This window comes from Procambarus clarkii, chromosome 1 (assembly GCF_040958095.1).
Source record: "Procambarus clarkii isolate CNS0578487 chromosome 1, FALCON_Pclarkii_2.0, whole genome shotgun sequence".
NCBI lineage: Eukaryota > Metazoa > Arthropoda > Malacostraca > Decapoda > Cambaridae > Procambarus > Procambarus clarkii.
Genome location: NC_091150.1, coordinates 14,230,786 through 14,249,826, shown reverse-complemented (window position 1 = coordinate 14,249,826; position 19,041 = coordinate 14,230,786). Strand labels below are relative to the sequence as shown.

General features: G+C 40.4%; 1 protein-coding gene and 1 non-coding gene across 2 annotated transcripts in view; one reads left to right on the top strand and one right to left on the bottom strand.

Annotated features, from left to right (window-relative positions):
- Positions 1-18,393, bottom strand: part of LOC138359594 (luc7-like protein 3) — a 57,947-nt gene extending 39,554 nt beyond the window's left edge. The window contains exon 1 of the mRNA XM_069318977.1: positions 18,207-18,393. Within this exon, the coding sequence (XP_069175078.1) occupies positions 18,207-18,393 (187 nt within the window). The remainder of the gene's footprint in view (positions 1-18,206) is intronic.
- On the top strand, positions 9,657-9,728 carry TRNAP-UGG (transfer RNA proline (anticodon UGG)). Its single transcript has one exon. It is a non-coding gene; the product is annotated as a tRNA-Pro (tRNA).
- Positions 18,394-19,041: the final 648 nt, after the last annotated feature.

The window sequence follows — 19,041 nt, the reverse complement described above, 5'->3', positions numbered from 1 at the left end:
TAGCAGGCGGCTTGACGTTTGCGAGGCACTACACATCAAGAAGTCAACACCAGCAATCAACAGCCAATTAATGCACAACTATATTCTACCCACATCAAGACTCCGCTCCAATATAGAAGCATCAAGAAATATGGACCAATAGGCTTTCTACAAAAACTTCTATTCAATACCCATTGTTTCGTGTTCTGTCTTGTGTTGATGAAATTAATACCCTAATCTATGCCTTCAAATGCCCTCGTGGGGACTGTAAGCTCCAAAAAACCCAGTATATAGGCAAGACAACAACATCTCTTTCTAGGCGTTTAACGATGCATAAGCAACAGGGCTCCATTAAGGAACATATAATCTCTTCCCACAACCAAACCATCGCCAGAGAAATCCTAGTAAACAACACAGAAATCATCGATAGATACAGCGATAGCAGGCGGCTTGACGTTTGCGAGGCACTACACATCAAGAAGTCAACACCAGCAATCAACAGCCAATTAATGCACAACAATATTCTACCCACCTCAAGACTCCGCTCCAATATAGAAGCATCAAGAAATATGGACCAATAGGCTTTCTACAAACACTTCTATTCAATACCCATTGTTTCGTGTTCTGTCTTGTGTTGATGAAATTAATACCCTATTAAGCCTACTCATGAGAAACACTCCAGACACAAAACAGAACGCTTTAAAAGAGACTAACGTCGTCTATGCCTTCAAATGCCCTCTTGGGGACTGTAAGCTCCAAAAAACCCAGTATATAGGCAAGAAAACAACATCTCTTTCTAGGCGTTTAACGATGCATAAGCAACAGGGCTCCATTAAGGACCATATAATCTCTTCCCACAACCAAACCATCGCCAGAGAAATCCTAGTAAACAACACAGAAATCATCGATAGATACAGCGATAGCAGGCGGCTTGACGTTTGCGAGGCACTACACATCAAGAAGTCAACACCAGCAATCAACAGCTAATTAATGCACAACTATATTCTACCCACCTCAAGACTCCGCTCCAATATAGAAGCATCAAGAAATATGGACCAATAGGCTTTCTACAAACACTTCTATTCAATACCCATTGTTTCGTGTTCTGTCTTGTGTTGATGAAATTAATACCCTATTAATGCCACCTCTTGTTCTGTCTTGTGTTGATGAAATTAATACCCTATTAATGCCACCTTTTGTTCTGTCTTATGTTGATGAAATTAATACCCTATTAATGCCACCTCACCCCATCCACCTCACTAAAATATATATATATATATATATATATATATATATATATATATATATATATATATATATATATATATATATATATATATATATATATATATATATATATATATATATATATATGTATATATATATATATATATATATATATATATATATATATATATGTATGTATATATATATATATATATATATATATATATATATATATATATATATATATATATATATATATATATATATATATATATATATATATATATATATATATATATATATATATATATATATATATATATAATGCCTATTACATTGCTGACTCCTTACGTACCTTGTGATTTCAGCCTGAAGTCTCCCAAGGAATTAGTTGACCTACTACGGGGAGCGCAGGCCACAGGGATATGAGCCTCGTTGGATGTCGAGTCACTATTTACCAATGTGCCGGTGGACGAAACAATTGGGATGATAGCAGACAGAGTGTATCGTGATCAAGCTTGCACTCCTCCTGACATGCAAGAAAACACACTGAGGAAACTACTTCAATCCTGCACTAAAGAGGCACCCTTCTCGAGCTCAGATGGGCACATGTATAGGCAAGTAGATGGGTCGCCATGGGTTCTCCCCTAGGTGTTCTGTTTACGAACTTCTTCATGGGCACCATCAAGCAGAGGGTCTTAGTTGACATGGGCTTGAAACCCGCCATATACTGCAAGTATGTTGACGACATTTTTACGCAGGTACCTGATGCCAGATTTCTGCAGCAGTTGATGGAGGCATTTGAGCGGAATTCTGTGTTAAGATTCACTTACGTGATGGAGAATAATGGGATGTAACAGTCACAGAAAAGAGCGGAGGCTTCCACGCTGCAGTCTACACTAACGAAATCAACCTAGGAATGTGCCTCAATGCCAATAGTGACTGCCCAGACAGGTACAAGAGGAGTGTTGTCAACGCTTACATCGACCGTGCTCTCAGCCACAGCTCAGATTGGAAGCAAGTCCATGAAAAACTCTGTAGGGTAAGGCAGGTCCTAGTCAACAACGGCTTCTCTAAAGGTTTCGTTGAAGACATCAAAAATAGAAAGGTGAAACACCATGCAACCTCTGAAGAGTCATACAACACAACACTTGTACCCCCCTATTAGACTATTTTACAGGAACTTCTTTTCGACGGCTCATAAAACAGAGTAAAGGGTCCTGAAAGATATTGTTGATAGGAACGATATCCCTACAGACAAAAATCTGAAAATACAATTGACAATGTATTATAAAACAAAACAAAAAACGGCCAACCAACTCATGAAAAACTCTCCAGATACCAAGCAGAACGCCTTCAAAGAGACCAACGTCGTCTATGCCTTTCAATGCGCACTTGGGGACTGTAAGCCTCAAAGAACTCAGTATATAGGCAAGACAACAACAACGTCTCTTTCCAGGCGATTAACAATGAATAAACAACAGGGGCGCCATCAAGGAACATATAATCTCTTTCACAACCAGACCATCACCAGAGAAATTTTAACAGACCAAAGTGGACAAACATGGCAGGGAGAAGCACCTAGGCAGCAGAAGCAAGGAAGCAGCACAAGGTGAGAGGAGAAAACCAGGAAATTGCAGCCCCCAACGTAACATCCTTTGAGATTAATAGGGAACCTACAACCAGAACCCAAGTAACACAAGAAGGGAGGGCCACTCTACCACCCTCCTCTGCATAGACCTCCTCGCCCCTACCCCGAACCATCTCTGCCTCCACTCAAATGCTCAGCCAACCATCCCTCCACCCCTCACCCCATAGACGCCCTCCATCTCACAAATCCTCATACCTATGGAACAGCTTCCCCATCAACAGAATGCACACAACGAAAGGGACATGAGAAGGAACAGAAGAAAGTGAGTCTCAAGGTAATGTACACTAACACAGATGAGATTACAAATACAACAAGTGAGCGTGGAGAATGAGCACAAGATGAAAATCCAGACATAATAGCTCTCACAAAAACAAAGCTAACGAAAGCAATAACAAATGCAGTGTTTCCACAGTACTACCGTGTTGCGAGGAAAGAGAGAGAAGGAGAAGGAGGTGGTGGTGTAGCCCTGCTGGTAAGAAAAGGCTGGAGGTTTGGAGAGACGGTTATTCAGCTCTGTGAAGGTTTCAGTGACTACATAACAGGTACCATAGCAACTGGAGGACAAAAAATTATAGTTATAGTCATATATAACCCCCACCAAATGACAGACGACCCAGACAGGAATATGATAGAAACACCATGGCCACCATTAACATAACAGTGAGATCAACTTCTGTCTCTAACAGGAATGGATCTGGACTATAAATCATGGAAGACTTCAACCACAGGAAGATAGATTGGGAGAACCGAGACCCACATGGAGGACCAGACACATAGAGAGCTAAGCTGCTGGACGTGGCAACAAAAAACTTTCCAAGCCAACACATCAAGGGACCGACAAAAATGAGAGGGGAAGTTGAACCAGCCATGCTTGATCTGATATTTACCCTTAAATGAGTGGGATATAATTAAAGTTAAGTTGGAAGCACCCTTGGAAATGAATGATCATAGTGTATTGATCTTTGAATACCTGGTAGAGCTAGGATTTATCTCCCCCAAAAAAGAACTATGAAACAAAAGGCTGGTGTGTCGAAAAGAGATTCATGAGGACACAAGAAGTTTCCTGAAGGATATACCATGGGACACAGAACTCGGAGCTAAGTCTGTACAAGACATGATGGACTATGTCACCCAAAAGTATCAGGAGGCAGTAAACAGGTTTATCCCGGCCAAAAAAAGGAAATTCCGAGAAGCAAAAGAAGAATTCATGACTTAGTAGGGCATGTATGGAAGCAAAGGAACTGAACAAATGTGCGTGGAGGAACTTCCGAAATAACAGAACACCAGAAAGCAGAGAGAGATACCAGAGAACCAGGAATGAGTATGTTAGTGTGAGAAGAGTAGATAAAAATTATGAAAATGATATAGCAAACAAAGTCCAGACCGAACCAAAGTTGCTGCACAGTGATACCAGAAGGAAAACAACAGTGAAATAACTGGCGATGAAACTTAGAATGAATGAGGACAGGTATACAGAGAATAAGAAGGAGATGTGTAAAGAACGCAACAAGAGGTTCCAGGAACGAAGTGAGGTCACTGGGCTAAGAGAGGTGGCAGTAAACCAGGCGGTCTTGGCAGGGTTAGAAATTACAAGAGATGAGGTCAAGAGATACCTGTTGGATCTGGATGTGAGAAAGGCTGTTGGTCCAGACGGAACCTCATCATGGGTATTGAAAGAGTGCTTAGAGGCATTTTGCTTGTCACTCTCCATAGTGTATAGTAGCTCACCGGAGACAGGAGACATACCAGAAATATGGAAGACGGATAATATAGTCCCAGTATACAAAAAGGGTGACAGACAAGAGGCACTGAGCTACAAGCCAGTGTCCTTAACTTGTATACCATGCAAGGTGATGGAGAAGATCGTGAGAAAAAACCTAGTAACACATCTGAAGAGAAGGGACTTCGTTACAAACTGGCAACATGGATTCAGGGAGGGTAAATCTTGCCTTACTGGCATAAGGGTTATCTTGAGAAGATTTCGGGGATTAGCGTCCCCGCGGCCCGGTCCTCGACCAGGCCTCTTTTTTGTTACACATCCCCCAGGAAGCAGCCCGTAGCAGCTGTCTAACTCACAGGTACCTATTTACTGCTTGGTAACAGGGGCTTCAAGGCGAAACAAACTTTTCGCCTTTTGGTATTCGCCTCCACTGGGGATCGAACCCAGAATCTCAGGACTTCGAATCCGAAGCGCTGTCCATTCAGCTGCCAGGCGTCAGGTTGCGTAACTTAGAATATTAAAAGTTGATCCATGTCAACCAAACTTTGTGGAATAGTTGTAAATGAAAAGGGCTGCAACTACGTCAAGTTTCAGTATCTCAGCCTAATTAGAAAGTTAGGTAAAAAATTGTAAAAATCTCAACGAATTTTACATATTTTCAAAAATACACTAGAACCACAACTTTCAAATGAAATCAATTGAATGATTTCAAATGTTTAGTTTTTCTGATTCAATAAGTCAAAGTTCCCAACAAAATTATGCAAATATATCATGTTTATAACTATTTATAAAATCAATAAATGAACTTAAGAAAAAAAGAGGTTTAACAAATTGTAGACACAAAATCTACATGCAACATGTAAGTTTCATGTAAATATAATTCAAAATAAAAGAGTAAAGTCACTTTTATGTAACTTGAAAAGTAATGAAGTCAAAGGTGTTGCAACCTGTGGCTGAGGTTGACATCAACCAATTTCCTCCAAAATTGGCACCCTTACAGATAGGCTTACGTGCAGTCAGGTGTACACGTTTCATGCAAATTGTAAAAAAATTGAAAAAATAAATTTTTTTACATTTTTTTGGATAAAACTAATTATTATATGTGTTATTATATGCTATTCTGATAGCTGAGAGTCATAGACATGATTTCAGTTGTCACTTGTGTTTGATGTTAATTTCTTATTATTTTGAAAAAATTTTGACACATTATTAAATATTGTTTTCTTCCTTCCTGTTGAGGCTACGATGCTGAGACTCGGACCAGTTGAAGCCCTTTTTATATACAGCTAGTCAAAGACGTTTGATTGAAATCGAACCAGTTTTCATTCATTGCATTTTTTAAAGTTATGCCTCCTTAATAATTCTACAACCAGGTAAGAAAAGGAAAGCAGGGCGGACTGCATTTGCTTGGACTGTCGGAAAGCCTTTGACACAGTACCCCATAAGAGGCTGGTACATATGCTGGATAGACAGGCAGGAGTAACAGGCTGTGTATAAGGGAGTTCCTAAGCAATAGGAAGCAGAGAGTTACAGTGAGGGATGAGACCTCAGATTGGCGTGAAGTCACCAGTCGAATCCCACAGGGCTCTGTACTCGGACCTAACCTGTTTTTGATATACGTAAATGATCACCCGGAGGGTATAGACTTATTCCTCTCAATGTTTGCTGACGATGCTCCACCCTGCAAGCCAAAATTATGAGAAGGAATAAGACAAAGGAGGACAGCTTGAGGCTTCAAGAAGATTTGGACAAACTGCAGGAATGATCGAACAAATGGTTGTTAGAGTTTAACCCAAGCAAATGTAATGTAATGAAGATAAGTGTAGGGAGCAGGAGACCAGATACAAGGTATCATTTGGAAGATGAAATACTTCCAGAGTCAGAGAGAGAAAGACCTGGGATTAATATCAGCGACATATGCTAGGTTGGCTAACATAAGAACGGCCTTTACAAAATTGTGTAAGGAATCTTTCAGAACATTATATACCACATATATCAGACCAATCAAGGAGTATGAGGCCCCTGCATGGAGTCCATATCTAGTCAAGCATAAGACTAAACTGGAAAAGGTTCAAAGGTTTGCTACCAGACTAGTACCCGAACTGAGGGTTATGAGCTACGAGGAGAGACTACGGGAATTAAACCTCACGTCACTGAGAGACAGAAGAGTTAGAGGGGATATGACCCCCACATACAAGATTCTCAGAGGAATTGATAGGGTAGATAAAGACAGACTTTTTATCACAAGGGGCACACGCACTACGGGACACAGGTGGAAACTGAGTGCCCAAATGACCCATAGAGACGTTAGAAAGAATATTCATTGTGAGAGTAGTAGACAAATGGAATGCATTAGGAAGTGATGTGGTGGAGGCTGACTCCATACACAGCTTTAAGTGTAGATATGATAGAGTCCAGTAGGCCGAGGAACCTGTACATTAGTTGATTGACCATTTTTTTTTTTTTTTTTTTTTTTTTTTTTTTTTATTTTTTTTTTTTTTTTTTTTTTTTTTTTTTTTTTTTATTTTTTTTTTTTTTTTATTATTTTCTACCACAGACGTGGCCACACATTTACAATGCTAACCAGCATATATACATTTTCTTCTGTCCTCCATGGGCAGGGTTAGAGAAGTGTTAAACATACAGTTCAAGGGTTTATTGAACACTCAACCACAGAAGGTGATTCGGTGCTTTTAAAATGCTAAGCTAACCTACATACGTAAATACAAAGATACACAGATTTACGTACGCCCTACATAAAGTATTAGATGTGTCTTTTACATAGTGTCATTAATGTACATTCACAAAGGTGAAATGTAATTCTGATCAGCTTCCATATTTGCTTTATACCCATACATATACATACACACACACACACATACACATACATATATACACACATACATGCATTCACATACATTTGTCTCATTTACCCTGACAGGGTGAGGTAGCTGATAAAGAAACTAGTGTGCAATTAAGCACTTAATCACTGAAGGTGATGAAGGTGCTTTTACAAGCTCAGGTTATATAGTTACATCACATACATACATTGTATGATTGACACATTACATGGTCAATTTTGGATACAAGTCCAATATATCATCAAGTGTTCCAGTACTCATATAGTAACTACAGAGTTCAGCATACCTTAGCCCAGGAGGGCGAAAGTCAGTCAGTATGGGACATTCTACAATATAATGTTCAAGAGAGTGCATGTTTTCTCTTTCACAAAGTTGACACATTGTGTACTCGACATTTGGGTTTTGAGAAAGCTGCCAGATACGTCTATATCCCAGGCGTATTCTGGCCACTATAACATCACATTGCCGGGTTCTTGTTCTATTAGTCCCATATGTGAATGTCTCCTCACGATATCTATCATAATATTTAATGCTACAACTTTCAGGTCTTTGAGAATTTGTTAGGTCGGTGAGATTTTCATTAGATATTTGTTTAAGTATTCTCTTTGTCACTGCTAATGAAACACCCATATCAATTTCTACCACTGGTTTTCTGCAAGCTGACTTAGCAAGCATATCAACAGTGTCATGCCTTGAGATGCCAACATGTGATGGTATCCATAGGAATTTAATCTCAAATCTGTTTTCTTTGGCAGCTAAAACATTCATTCGAATATCACTGACTATTTTCTGGGTGTCACTACTATGTGCGTTCAATGCCAGGAGTGCACTCTGCGAGTCACAGTATATAAGTCCACTGCCTTTGTCTTTTAAAAATTCAGTGGCAAGGTATATGCCTGCAAGTTCGGTTTGAGTTGTACTTGCCCAGTCATTGACGCGCTTCATTGCTGTATGTACGAGAGAAGATTGTTCAAATATGTGTTGGAGATTGACCATTGAGAGGCGGGACCAAAGAGCCAGATCTCAACTCCCGCAAGCACAATTAGGCGAGAACAATTAGGTGAGCACACACACACACACACTCCAGAGACTACATTACAGGCACCATGACGATGGGAGGACCAGGAGTAGTAGTAGCGGTGATATATAACCCACCACTAAATGACAGAAGACCCAGGCAAGAGTATGACAGAAACATTATGGGAGTCAACACTATAACTGAGATGGCAGCCACTGTTGTCTGTAGAAACCGATCCCATCTACTCATCATGGGGGACTTCAATCACGGAAGGATAGACTGGGAGAACAAAGAACCACACGGAGGTGAGGAAACATGGAGATCTAAACTATTGGAGATGGCGACAAAACGTTTTAACCCAACATGTCAGGGGACCCACAAGAATGAGAGGAAAAGATAATCAGCGAGACTCGACCTAGTCTTCACTCTGAACGACTCCGCCTTATGAGAAATCGGTTTCGAGGCCTCAGTAGGAATGAGCGACCTCAGTGTAATCACGTTTAAGTATTTGGTCGAAGAAGGGTTAATGTACTCAAGGAAGTGACCTGAAAACAAAAGGCTGGCATTCCGAAAGGGAAATTATGAGGAGATAAAAAAAAATCCTAACAGATATAACATGGGAAAGTTCAGGGGAAAGACGGGGCAAGATGATGGACTACATCACCCAGAAGTGTAAGGAGGCAGCAGACAAGTTTGCCCAGGCCCGAAAGGAAAGAAACGAAATGCAGATGAGAATCCCATGTTTACATCAGAGATGTGATATAAACTAGCAAAACAACAATATACAAGGGGTGCGGAGAAACTATAGAAATATCAGGACACTTGTGAGCAGAGAAAAATACCAGAGTGCCAAAAATTAATACGTCATGGAGAGAAGAGAGGCAGGACAATATGAAAATGACTTAGCAAGCAAGGCAAAGAGTCAACCTAAATAGCTGCACAGCCACATCAGGAGAAAAACAACAGAGTTGGAACACGTAATTAAATAGAGGTAGATTCCCTACAAACGACAAGGAAGTGTGTGATGTTTACCAGTTGATTGATCGCAGGTTGAAAATTATGCTTTGCTCAAGAAAAACATCGCTTGCTTTAAATACTCGCATCCCGGATTCGAATCCCGGACAAGCTCTGGTAATTTCAATTGGCATATTTCATTCTAAAAAGGCGATTTAAATAACGTAACTAAACTCAAATATCCACGGCCTGTTGGTCTAGTGGTATGATTCCTGCTTTGGGTGCAGGAGGTCCCGGGTTCAACTCCCGGACAGGCCCTCAATATTTTCCTTCCCGAGCAAGTTAATTATACTGTAAAATTAATCACTTACATTTTATACATATTCGCTAACTCCTTTCATAATTTTAAATGAAGGGATAATAAAGAAATAGTTTAGGATTCATTGCATTAATTAAACAGCCAAAGGCTAGAAAACGCGGTACAAAAGCTATAGCTCGATTCTGCAGGCTCAAATAGGTTAGTACAAATAGATTAGTACACTGTAAACAACAAATGGCATTTGTGGGGACTGAAAGATGTAGCTGCGGACTGAGACTATTAACACTTCAGCGCTTCACTAAAGAAGGAGTTGCCAAAGGAATGGAAGACAACCAATGTAGTGCCAATATGCCAGAATGAAAGGACACAGGAGCCACTAAACTACACAGTAACTTCATTATCCACCATTCTCAGTTAGGCGCTAGAGAAGCTTGCAAGGAAACGTCTCCTGGAACACTTAAAAAATTTGGATTTCTCTTAAAATATCAGCATGGATTATTTTAAGGCAGATAATGCCCTACGAGTTTAAAAGCGTTATGTTTAGATAACAATTATAAAACTAGGGAAAGAAGGGTTAGTTGCCGGTATTTGCATTGATAATCAACAAACGTGGAACACAGTTCCATTTAGTAATTCCTCATTCCAAAATTGAAGATCAGGATTTCATAACTAAAAGAGTGCTGGTGTGGAGGAGAGAACATATCATTGGTTGAAAACAGAGGGTAATGCTGAATAAAGAGAAATCAACGGCGAACAGTTGCAAGTATTAAAAAACGCAAGTAGTTTTCCCCCGTGAGTTCATTTGGGGTCATTCAGATTGTGACATATGTCATCTAACTGTCAGAAGATAGTCTTAAGTATCGTTATTTGGGAATTTTGCATAATTGCTGCGATTTAGAAACGAAGACGTTTGAGGGAGAGTATGAGATCTAGTTGTGCTCAAGCAGTGGTCGGACAGATGGTCACTTTCCTTTAACACTGACCAATGCAAAGATCTAAACATAGGTGAGACGAAAAGAAGGCACCAGGAATAGTATAGGCTACAAAAATTATTTCTTGAATCTGTTAACACAACAAGGTGAAGACTGCTAGGATGGTACACGTGCACATGGACAGATAATTTACATCAAAGTTATGAGAAACTTTAGTTGACCAAAAGACTATTATCTAGGCAACGCCGTGTCCTAGACTTAATAATGTTCCATAGTCACATCCATACTGATTTGATCTCCAGTTTTATGTTTATGAGTGTTTATGACTCACATGTTGGTTACAGTAACGTGTTGGGTGAGTGTTTATGACTCACATGTTGTCATTCGCCCCCCAGACACCCCCCAGCCCCCCCAGACCCCCGGCAAAAGGGGGAACTCTGACACCCGAGTTTCCAAGAAGAGTCTCAAGGTTTGGTACACCAATGCTGATGGGGTAGCCAATAGAGCAGAAGAGATAAAAGAAAGAGTTAGTGAGGCAGACCCAGACATAGTGGCAATAGTGGAAACTAAAATAAATGGCATGCTCTTGGATGCAATCTTTCCAGAGGGGTACCAGGTGATAAGAAAAGAAAGGACACAGAGACAGGGAGGAGGAGTGGCACTCCTAATAAAGCGGAAATGGAAGTTTGATGAGCTGGAAAATCCAGGTACCAATGAAAGCACGAGCTTCATACAGGGAACTCTGACAGTGGAGTACGAGGACAGCAACAAGACATGAATAGATGAACTGCAGAGGGCAGCAACTATAGCGCATAGAATGAGAGCGAAGCTGCTGGTCATGGGAGACCTAAATCATGGAGAGATAGATTGGGAAACGAGGAATCCCCATGGCGGGGAGCAGACCTGGGGAGCGAAGCTGGTAGACGTTATTGACAGGAATTTCCTAACACAGCATGTGAAGGAAGATACTAGGGAAAGAGGAGGGGATACGCCCTGCCTATTATATCTCATTTTCACCCAGAATGTAGAAGACATCGTGCAGTTGGAACATGAAATACCACTAGCAGCCAGTGACCATTGTGTCCTAGTCTTTGACTACATGATGGAGCTTAAAATTGTGACCAAAGGACAAGAGGTCCGGGAAAAGAGACTTGATTACAGAAAAGGACACTACAGAAGGATAAGGGACTACCTGGGAGAAGTGCAGTGGGAGGAAGAACTTAGAGGAAAAACAGTGCAAGGTATGATGAACCAAGTTATATTGAAATGCAAGGAGGCTGAAGAGAGATTTATTCCAACAATAAAGGAAAAAAGCAGGAGGGAATATAATAACCCATGGTTTAATAGACAGTGTCAGGAAGCAAAGGTGAGAAGCAGGAGGGAGTGGAGGAAGTACATAAAACAAAGGACAGAGGACAACAGGATTAGATGTAACAGAGCTAGGAATGATTACATTAACATAAGACGAGTATCGGAAAGACATTATGAGAATGATATTGCAGTCAAAGCGAAAAAGCAACCTAAATTACTACATAGCCATATAAGAAGGAAGATGTCGGTAAATGACCAAGTGACAAGACTGAGGAAAACAGAAGGGGCATATACAGAAAGCGACAAGCAAATCTGCGAGGTACTGAATGCAAATTTCCATGGAGTGTTCACAACCGAACCTGAGCAGCTCCCATTGTTAGAAACGATTACCCTAGATGAAAGACTAGATATAGAGGTGACAGCAGAGGAGGTAATGAAACAGTTGACAACACTGGATGCAAATAAAGCTGTTGGACCAGACAAAGTATCACCGTGGATACTTAAAGAGGCAGCGCAGGCTCTCAGCGTGCCGCTGGCAATGATCTTTAATGAGTCACTTATGTCAGGAGAATTGCCCAGTAGCTGGAAGGAGGCAAATGTCGTACCGAATTTCAAGAAAGGTGATAGTGAGGAGGCACTTAACTACAGACCCGTATCACTGACAAGCATCCCCTGCAAAATACTTGAAAGAATAATTAGCCTAAGACTTGTTGAGCACCTGGAGAGCATTGGGTTTGTAAACAAGCACCAACATGGGTTCTGGACAGGGAAATCATGCCTAACAAACCTTTTAGAATTCTGTGATAAAGTAACAAGGATAAGGCAGGACAGAGAAGGCTGGGCAGACTGCATATTTCTTGACTGCCAAAAGGCCTTTGATACAGTACCGCACATGAGACTGGTATACAAACTTGAGAGGCAGGCAGGAGTAAGCGGAAAGGCCCTAGTATGGGTGAAGAACTACCTAACAGGAAGGAGCCAGAGGGTAATGGTAAGGGGCGAGAAGTCGGACTGGCGAACAGTAACAAGTGGAGTACCTTAAGGATCGGTGCTGGGACCAATCCTCTTTCTAATTTACGTAAATGATATGTTTACAGGAGTAGAATCATACATGTCAATGTTTGCGGATGACGCAAAATTAATGAGAAGAGTTGTGACAGACGAGGATTGTAGGATCCTCCAAGAGGACTTAAACAGGTTGCAGAGATGGTCAGGGAAATGGCTACTGGAGTTTAACACCAGTAAATGTAAAGTTATGGAAATGGGATCAGGTGATAGGAGACCAAAGGGACAGTACACAATGAAGGGGAACAGCCTACCTGTAACGATTCGAGAAAGAGACCTGGGAGTGGATGTGACACCTAATCTAACTCCTGAGGCACATATAAATAGGATAACGACAGCAGCGTACTCTCCACTGGCGAAAATTAGAACTTCATTCAGAAACCTAAATGAGGAGGCTTTTAGGGCGCTTTACACTGCCTACGTGAGACCCGTCTTAGAGTATGCCGCGCCATCATGGAGCCCCCACCTGAAGAAACACATAAAGAAACTGGAGAAGGTTCAGAGGTTTGCGACGAGGCTTGTCCCAGAATTACGAGGGATGTGATATGAAGAGCGTCTGCAGGAACTGAACCTTACGACACTAGAGAAAAGAACCTTGGAGGAATTTTACCTCACCAGTGATGAGGTCAATAGGAATCTGTTGGCGCTGAATGTGAGAAAGGCTGTTGGGCCTGACAGATTCTCACCGTGGATACTAAAAGAAGGTGCAGAGGCACTAAGTGTGCCACTCTCTATGGTGTATAACAGGTCACTGGAAACAGGAGACCTGTTTGATCTTCCAGAGGGTATAGTCTCATTCGTCTCAATGTTTGCTGATGATACAAAAATTATGAGAAGAATTAAGACAGACGAATATAGACAGAGACAACAGGATGATCTGGAAAAACTGGAGGAATTATCTAGAAAGTGGCTGCTAAAGTTCAACTCAGGAAAGTGTAAAGTAATGAAATTAGGCGAAGGGAGCAGAAGGCTGAACAGAGGTACCATCTGGGAGGTGAAATCCTGCAAGAGACAAATAGAGACAAAGATCTGGGGGTTGATATCACACGGAACCTATCCCCAGAGACTCAAATCAAAAGGATATCATCAGCGACATATGCTAGGTTGGCCAACATAAGAACTGCCTTTAGAAACTTGTGTAAGGAATCATTCAGGACCTTGTATACCACTTATGTCAGACTATGCAGCTCCTGCCTGGAGTCCATATCTAGTTAAACACAAGACAAAGTTAGAGAAGATTCAGCGGTATGCCTCCAGACTTGACCCGGATTTAAGAGGCATGAGCTACGAGGAAAGGCTGAAGGAGCTGAACCTTACGTCCCTGGAAAACAGAAGAGAAAGGGGAGACATGATAACCATCTACAAATTTCTCAGGGGAATTGACAGGGTGAACAAAGACAAACTCTTCAGCACGGGTGGAACACGGACAAGGGGACACGGGAAGAAACTTAGCACCCAAATGAACCACAGAGACATTAGAAAGAATTTTTTCAGTGTCAGAGTAGTTAGTAAATGGAATGCACTAGGAAGTGATGTGGTGGAGGCTGACTCCATACACGGTTTCAAATGTAGATATGATAGAGCCCAGTAGGCTTAGGAATCTGTACACCAGTTGATTGACAGTTGAGAGGCGGGACCAAAGAGACAAAGCTCAACCCCCGCAAGCACAAATATGTGAGTAGACACTGCGTGTGTTTTAATGTGTGTGTGTGTACATTCGTGTTAAGTCTGTGTTTATTTTTGGTTATGAATATCACAAGTTTTACCTAAAGTTAGGTTTTTATTCACGACTCTTTCTTCTCTTGGGTAAATAAACTTATGTAATCAATAACATTTTAACTGCCATAAACTGTTTTTCCACTCATACTTTCGCTTCTTGCAGGGTCAGTGTTCGATCCCCGATGGTCCAAGTGGTTGAGCACCGTTCCTTCACTCCGTCCTCACATCCTAGCCCATCCTAATGTCCCTTCCAAGTGTTATATATTCATACTAGCCTGGCGCTTTCATCTCATCATTTCCTTATCTTACATCCTCTTCTCATAAAGATTAATTTTCCTTCCCGACTTTCTCCTTCACACGCCTGAATTGTCAGTTGAAGATGTATGATGAAGTGGATGAATGTATGACTGATGAGTTCTTCATTAAGCAGGAAGCGTCGTGGTCAGACTGGGTGGTCGGACCCGGTGTTGACGTGGTCACCAGTTCGACAGTGTCGCAGGCAATTCCTTTTCTATATATACACCCAAATAATAATTAGAATTATTGAGTCCTACTTTTTCATCTGTTTAATCCCCTTTAATATTTAATCACTTTATAGATCTATTCCAGCACATTTTACATATTTATTTATCACATTTTAATTATTTCTTTAATCATCATGTCTTTATTAATCCATTCACATTTATTTGATACTTAATCACTTGTATTTATACATGTAATCATCTTTAATAACTATTCATTTGCATATAATTTATTTATTTTCTCCCGTTTTAGTTGTTTATTTAATGTTTTCTTTTGATCTATTTATAACTTATCCATATATCCATCACATTTTATCTATCTTTTCAATCACTAGAAATTTACATATTAGCAATGAACAATTTAAATCGTGCAATAACACAACGTTTAACGCTTGGTGAGAAAACGAGTGGAGTGTTGCATCACGTTGCTAACGTCTTATGAGTGTTGCAACACAGCAATAACATGTTGTGAGTGATGCAGCGATGCAACGAAGGAATAACATGTTGTGAGTGATGCAGCGATGCAACACAGCAATAACATGTTGTGAGTGATGCAGCGATGCAACAAAGGAATAACATGTTGTGAGTGATGCAGCGATGCAACGAAGGAATAACATGTTGTGAGAGTTACAAAACATAAATGCCATTTTGTGAGTAGTGCAACACAGAAATAACGTTCTGCAAGTGTTGCATGCATAAATAATAGATTGGGAGTGTTGTGTTACATCATTGCAACACAAGATTGGCGTGTTGTGAGAGTTGCACCACTAATAACCAGTTGTGCGTGTTGCAACTCAGGAGTGGCATGTTGTGAGTGTTGCACCACAGAACAAAAGTTTTGTGAATAATCAAACGCAGAAATAAAGTGTTATGAACGCTGAAACACAGTAATAATGTGTTGTGAGTGTTGCGACGGTGTAATGCAAGAAGAACTTCCTGTAAAAGGTGCAGAGGACAGGAATAACGTCTTGTGTATGTTGCGTGTTTACGGACAGGAATAACGTGTTGCGAGAGTTGCAACACAGAAATAATGTGGTTTGAGGGATGCAACACAGGGATATTATGTTGTGAGAGTTGAACATTGCAATACAAGGATAATACGTGGTGAGTGCATCATTGCAACACATAAATAACGTGATGCATCACTCACGCTATAGTAATATTTGTTGCAACATTCAGAACAAATATGATAGTCTTGTGTGTCAACACACACAACACTTCTGTGTTGCCACAGTATCACATCATTCATGTGTTGCAACACTCACAACAACTAATTCTTTTATTGAAACGTTCACAACACGCTGTTCCGATGGTTGCAAAGCTCTCAACTTGTGTGAATGCATTCATGTTAAGTCTGAACATTTAGTTTTTGTGTATAAGTAGATTTTCGTGCATAGCTAGGATCTCATTCTGGATTACTTAATTCCTCTCTAGCATCGATATAAAATATAATCAATTATGTTATGAATCCTGTAACATATTTACAGGAATGTTCATACTTCCAATGTGTATATAAAGGAATATTCTTGTATTTACCGTAAAAATTACCATAATGCCTTAACTGTTACTATAATATTATAGTAACAGTTAAGGCATTTTTATAGTTACTATAATATTATACCATAATTACCGTAGAAACTATAATAAATATTACATAATTTAGTTAAAACATGTAATTCATCTATCATAAAGATTGTATTAACTCAAGACTTCAATGAAGAAAATATTTTTTCCTCACAGATTTTTACTTCTCTGGCGTCAATTTTCACTTAAAAATGTATGATGAAGTGAATGAATGTATGACAGCTGAGTTTTTCTTTAAACAGCAAACGTTGTGTTCAGACAGAGAGGTTCGACCCAGTGTTCACGCGGTCACCAGTTCGACCTTGTTCATCGTCTCTTCATTTATTCATTTAGTTAAATAATACTTCAGTTTTAATATTCAATCGCAATTTTCATCTTTTTCATCACATTTTAAATGTTCAATCATGTTTTATTTGTCAATTTCAGCAACTTTAATATATCTATTTATAATATTTCATCGGATCATTCAAACATCATTTACCAATGCAAACTCCCGTTTTCATATATTTTATCACCTATATTTCTCACTTTAGTCACTATTTATTTGCTGGTCAGACATATATAATTTGTTTATTCAGTCAAGTTTTTCATTCATTCATTTTTTATTCATCTTTTTAATCACTTGTTAATTTTATTTTCTATCACCTTTTGTTGATTTATTCAATCACCAACTTTCATAAAATTTACATATTAGCAAAAAACATAATTATCTGTCAAGAATACAATGTTAAACACTTGATGGGAATTTAAGTTGTGAGTGTTGCATCACGGTCCTAACGTGAGTGTTGCATCACCGTCCTAACGTGAGTGTTGCATCACCGTCCTAACGTGAGTGTTGCATCACCGTCCTAACATGAGTGTTGCATCACGGTCCTAACGTAAGTGTTGCATCACGGTCCTAATGTGAGGGTTGCTTCAAGGTCGTAACGTGAGTGTTGCTTCACGGTCCTAACGTGAGTGTTGCTTCATGATCCTAACGTGAGTGTTGCATCACGGTCCTGACGTGAGTGTTGCATCAGTGTTAGTTGAGTGTATGCCTCTCTGTCAGCACCGGTCAATCTCAACTGAACCAGTTGGGCCCATCCCTACTGTGGCCACTTCTTGATTCTGGCTACTTTTTCAAAATGCTCGAAGAAGCTCTCTGCCTCTTCGGGTACTAACAGGTGAATGACCTTTTCCCCTAACCCTATTGTCTAGGTGAGTGTGATACACGGTTGGTGTATCTGGCAACCCATGTTCAATCATTTGTTCAGCCAAGGTTCTATTGGCTTCTATCTGCATTTGTTTTGTCCTATCTTTTTCCCTTTCGACTTGGTCTTTTTCTTTTTCTTTTTCCCGCTCTAACTCCAGTTCTTTATTCTGGTCTTCTCTTTTTCTACCTCCAGTCTGGTTTTCTCTTTTTCTACCTCCAGTCTGGTTTTCTCTTTTTCTATCTCCAGTCTGGTTTTCTCCTTTTCTTTCTCATGTTTATCTTTCATCTGATGTTCTAACTTCAACCTTTCCAGTTGGAACTGTCTCTCCTTACGCTGCATCTGGAGCTCCAGCTGCAATCTTTCCAAGCTCCTATTCCGGCTACTCCTGCTACTGCGGCTAATCTTACTGCTCCTACTCGATCCCTGGGATCTCACTTCATCCTGCCCATCATCCTCCTTTCCACTTTCAGCACCTTTCTGGGCTCCTTGTTCTGCCACTTCACTCTTGGCTCTCATCTGCCTCAGGATTTCATCCTTTATCCCAGCTACTTTAGATTCATTCACCCTGATGCTACATCTTTCCGCTATCTGTTTCAACTGTTTCCTGGTGCAACCTTTTCATTTTCACAAAGGGTGTACCAATCCAATCTCGGACAGGGTGTCAATTCACTCTCCCGGACACAGGCCCCCAATATTATTGTGTGGTTGATCGGTCGAGTGTGTCCCTCCCGGACTACCCCCAAATATTATTAAGTTGTTGTAGGCAGGTGCGTACGTCCCTTCCGTACAACCAACCAAAACCCGTAGAGTGCTTATACTTTGATCATGAGATCACCCTGTAAGCTTCCTGCTCTTGGAGAGGGGTTCAGCGTCACACATTTAGGGGGGTGCAGCTCCAACACTGGCCTCGTTGTCACGTGCACACACCCAATTCGATTCACTGTGACTCCCCACTGTCTCCTAATATAGTATGACCTCATCAATTTC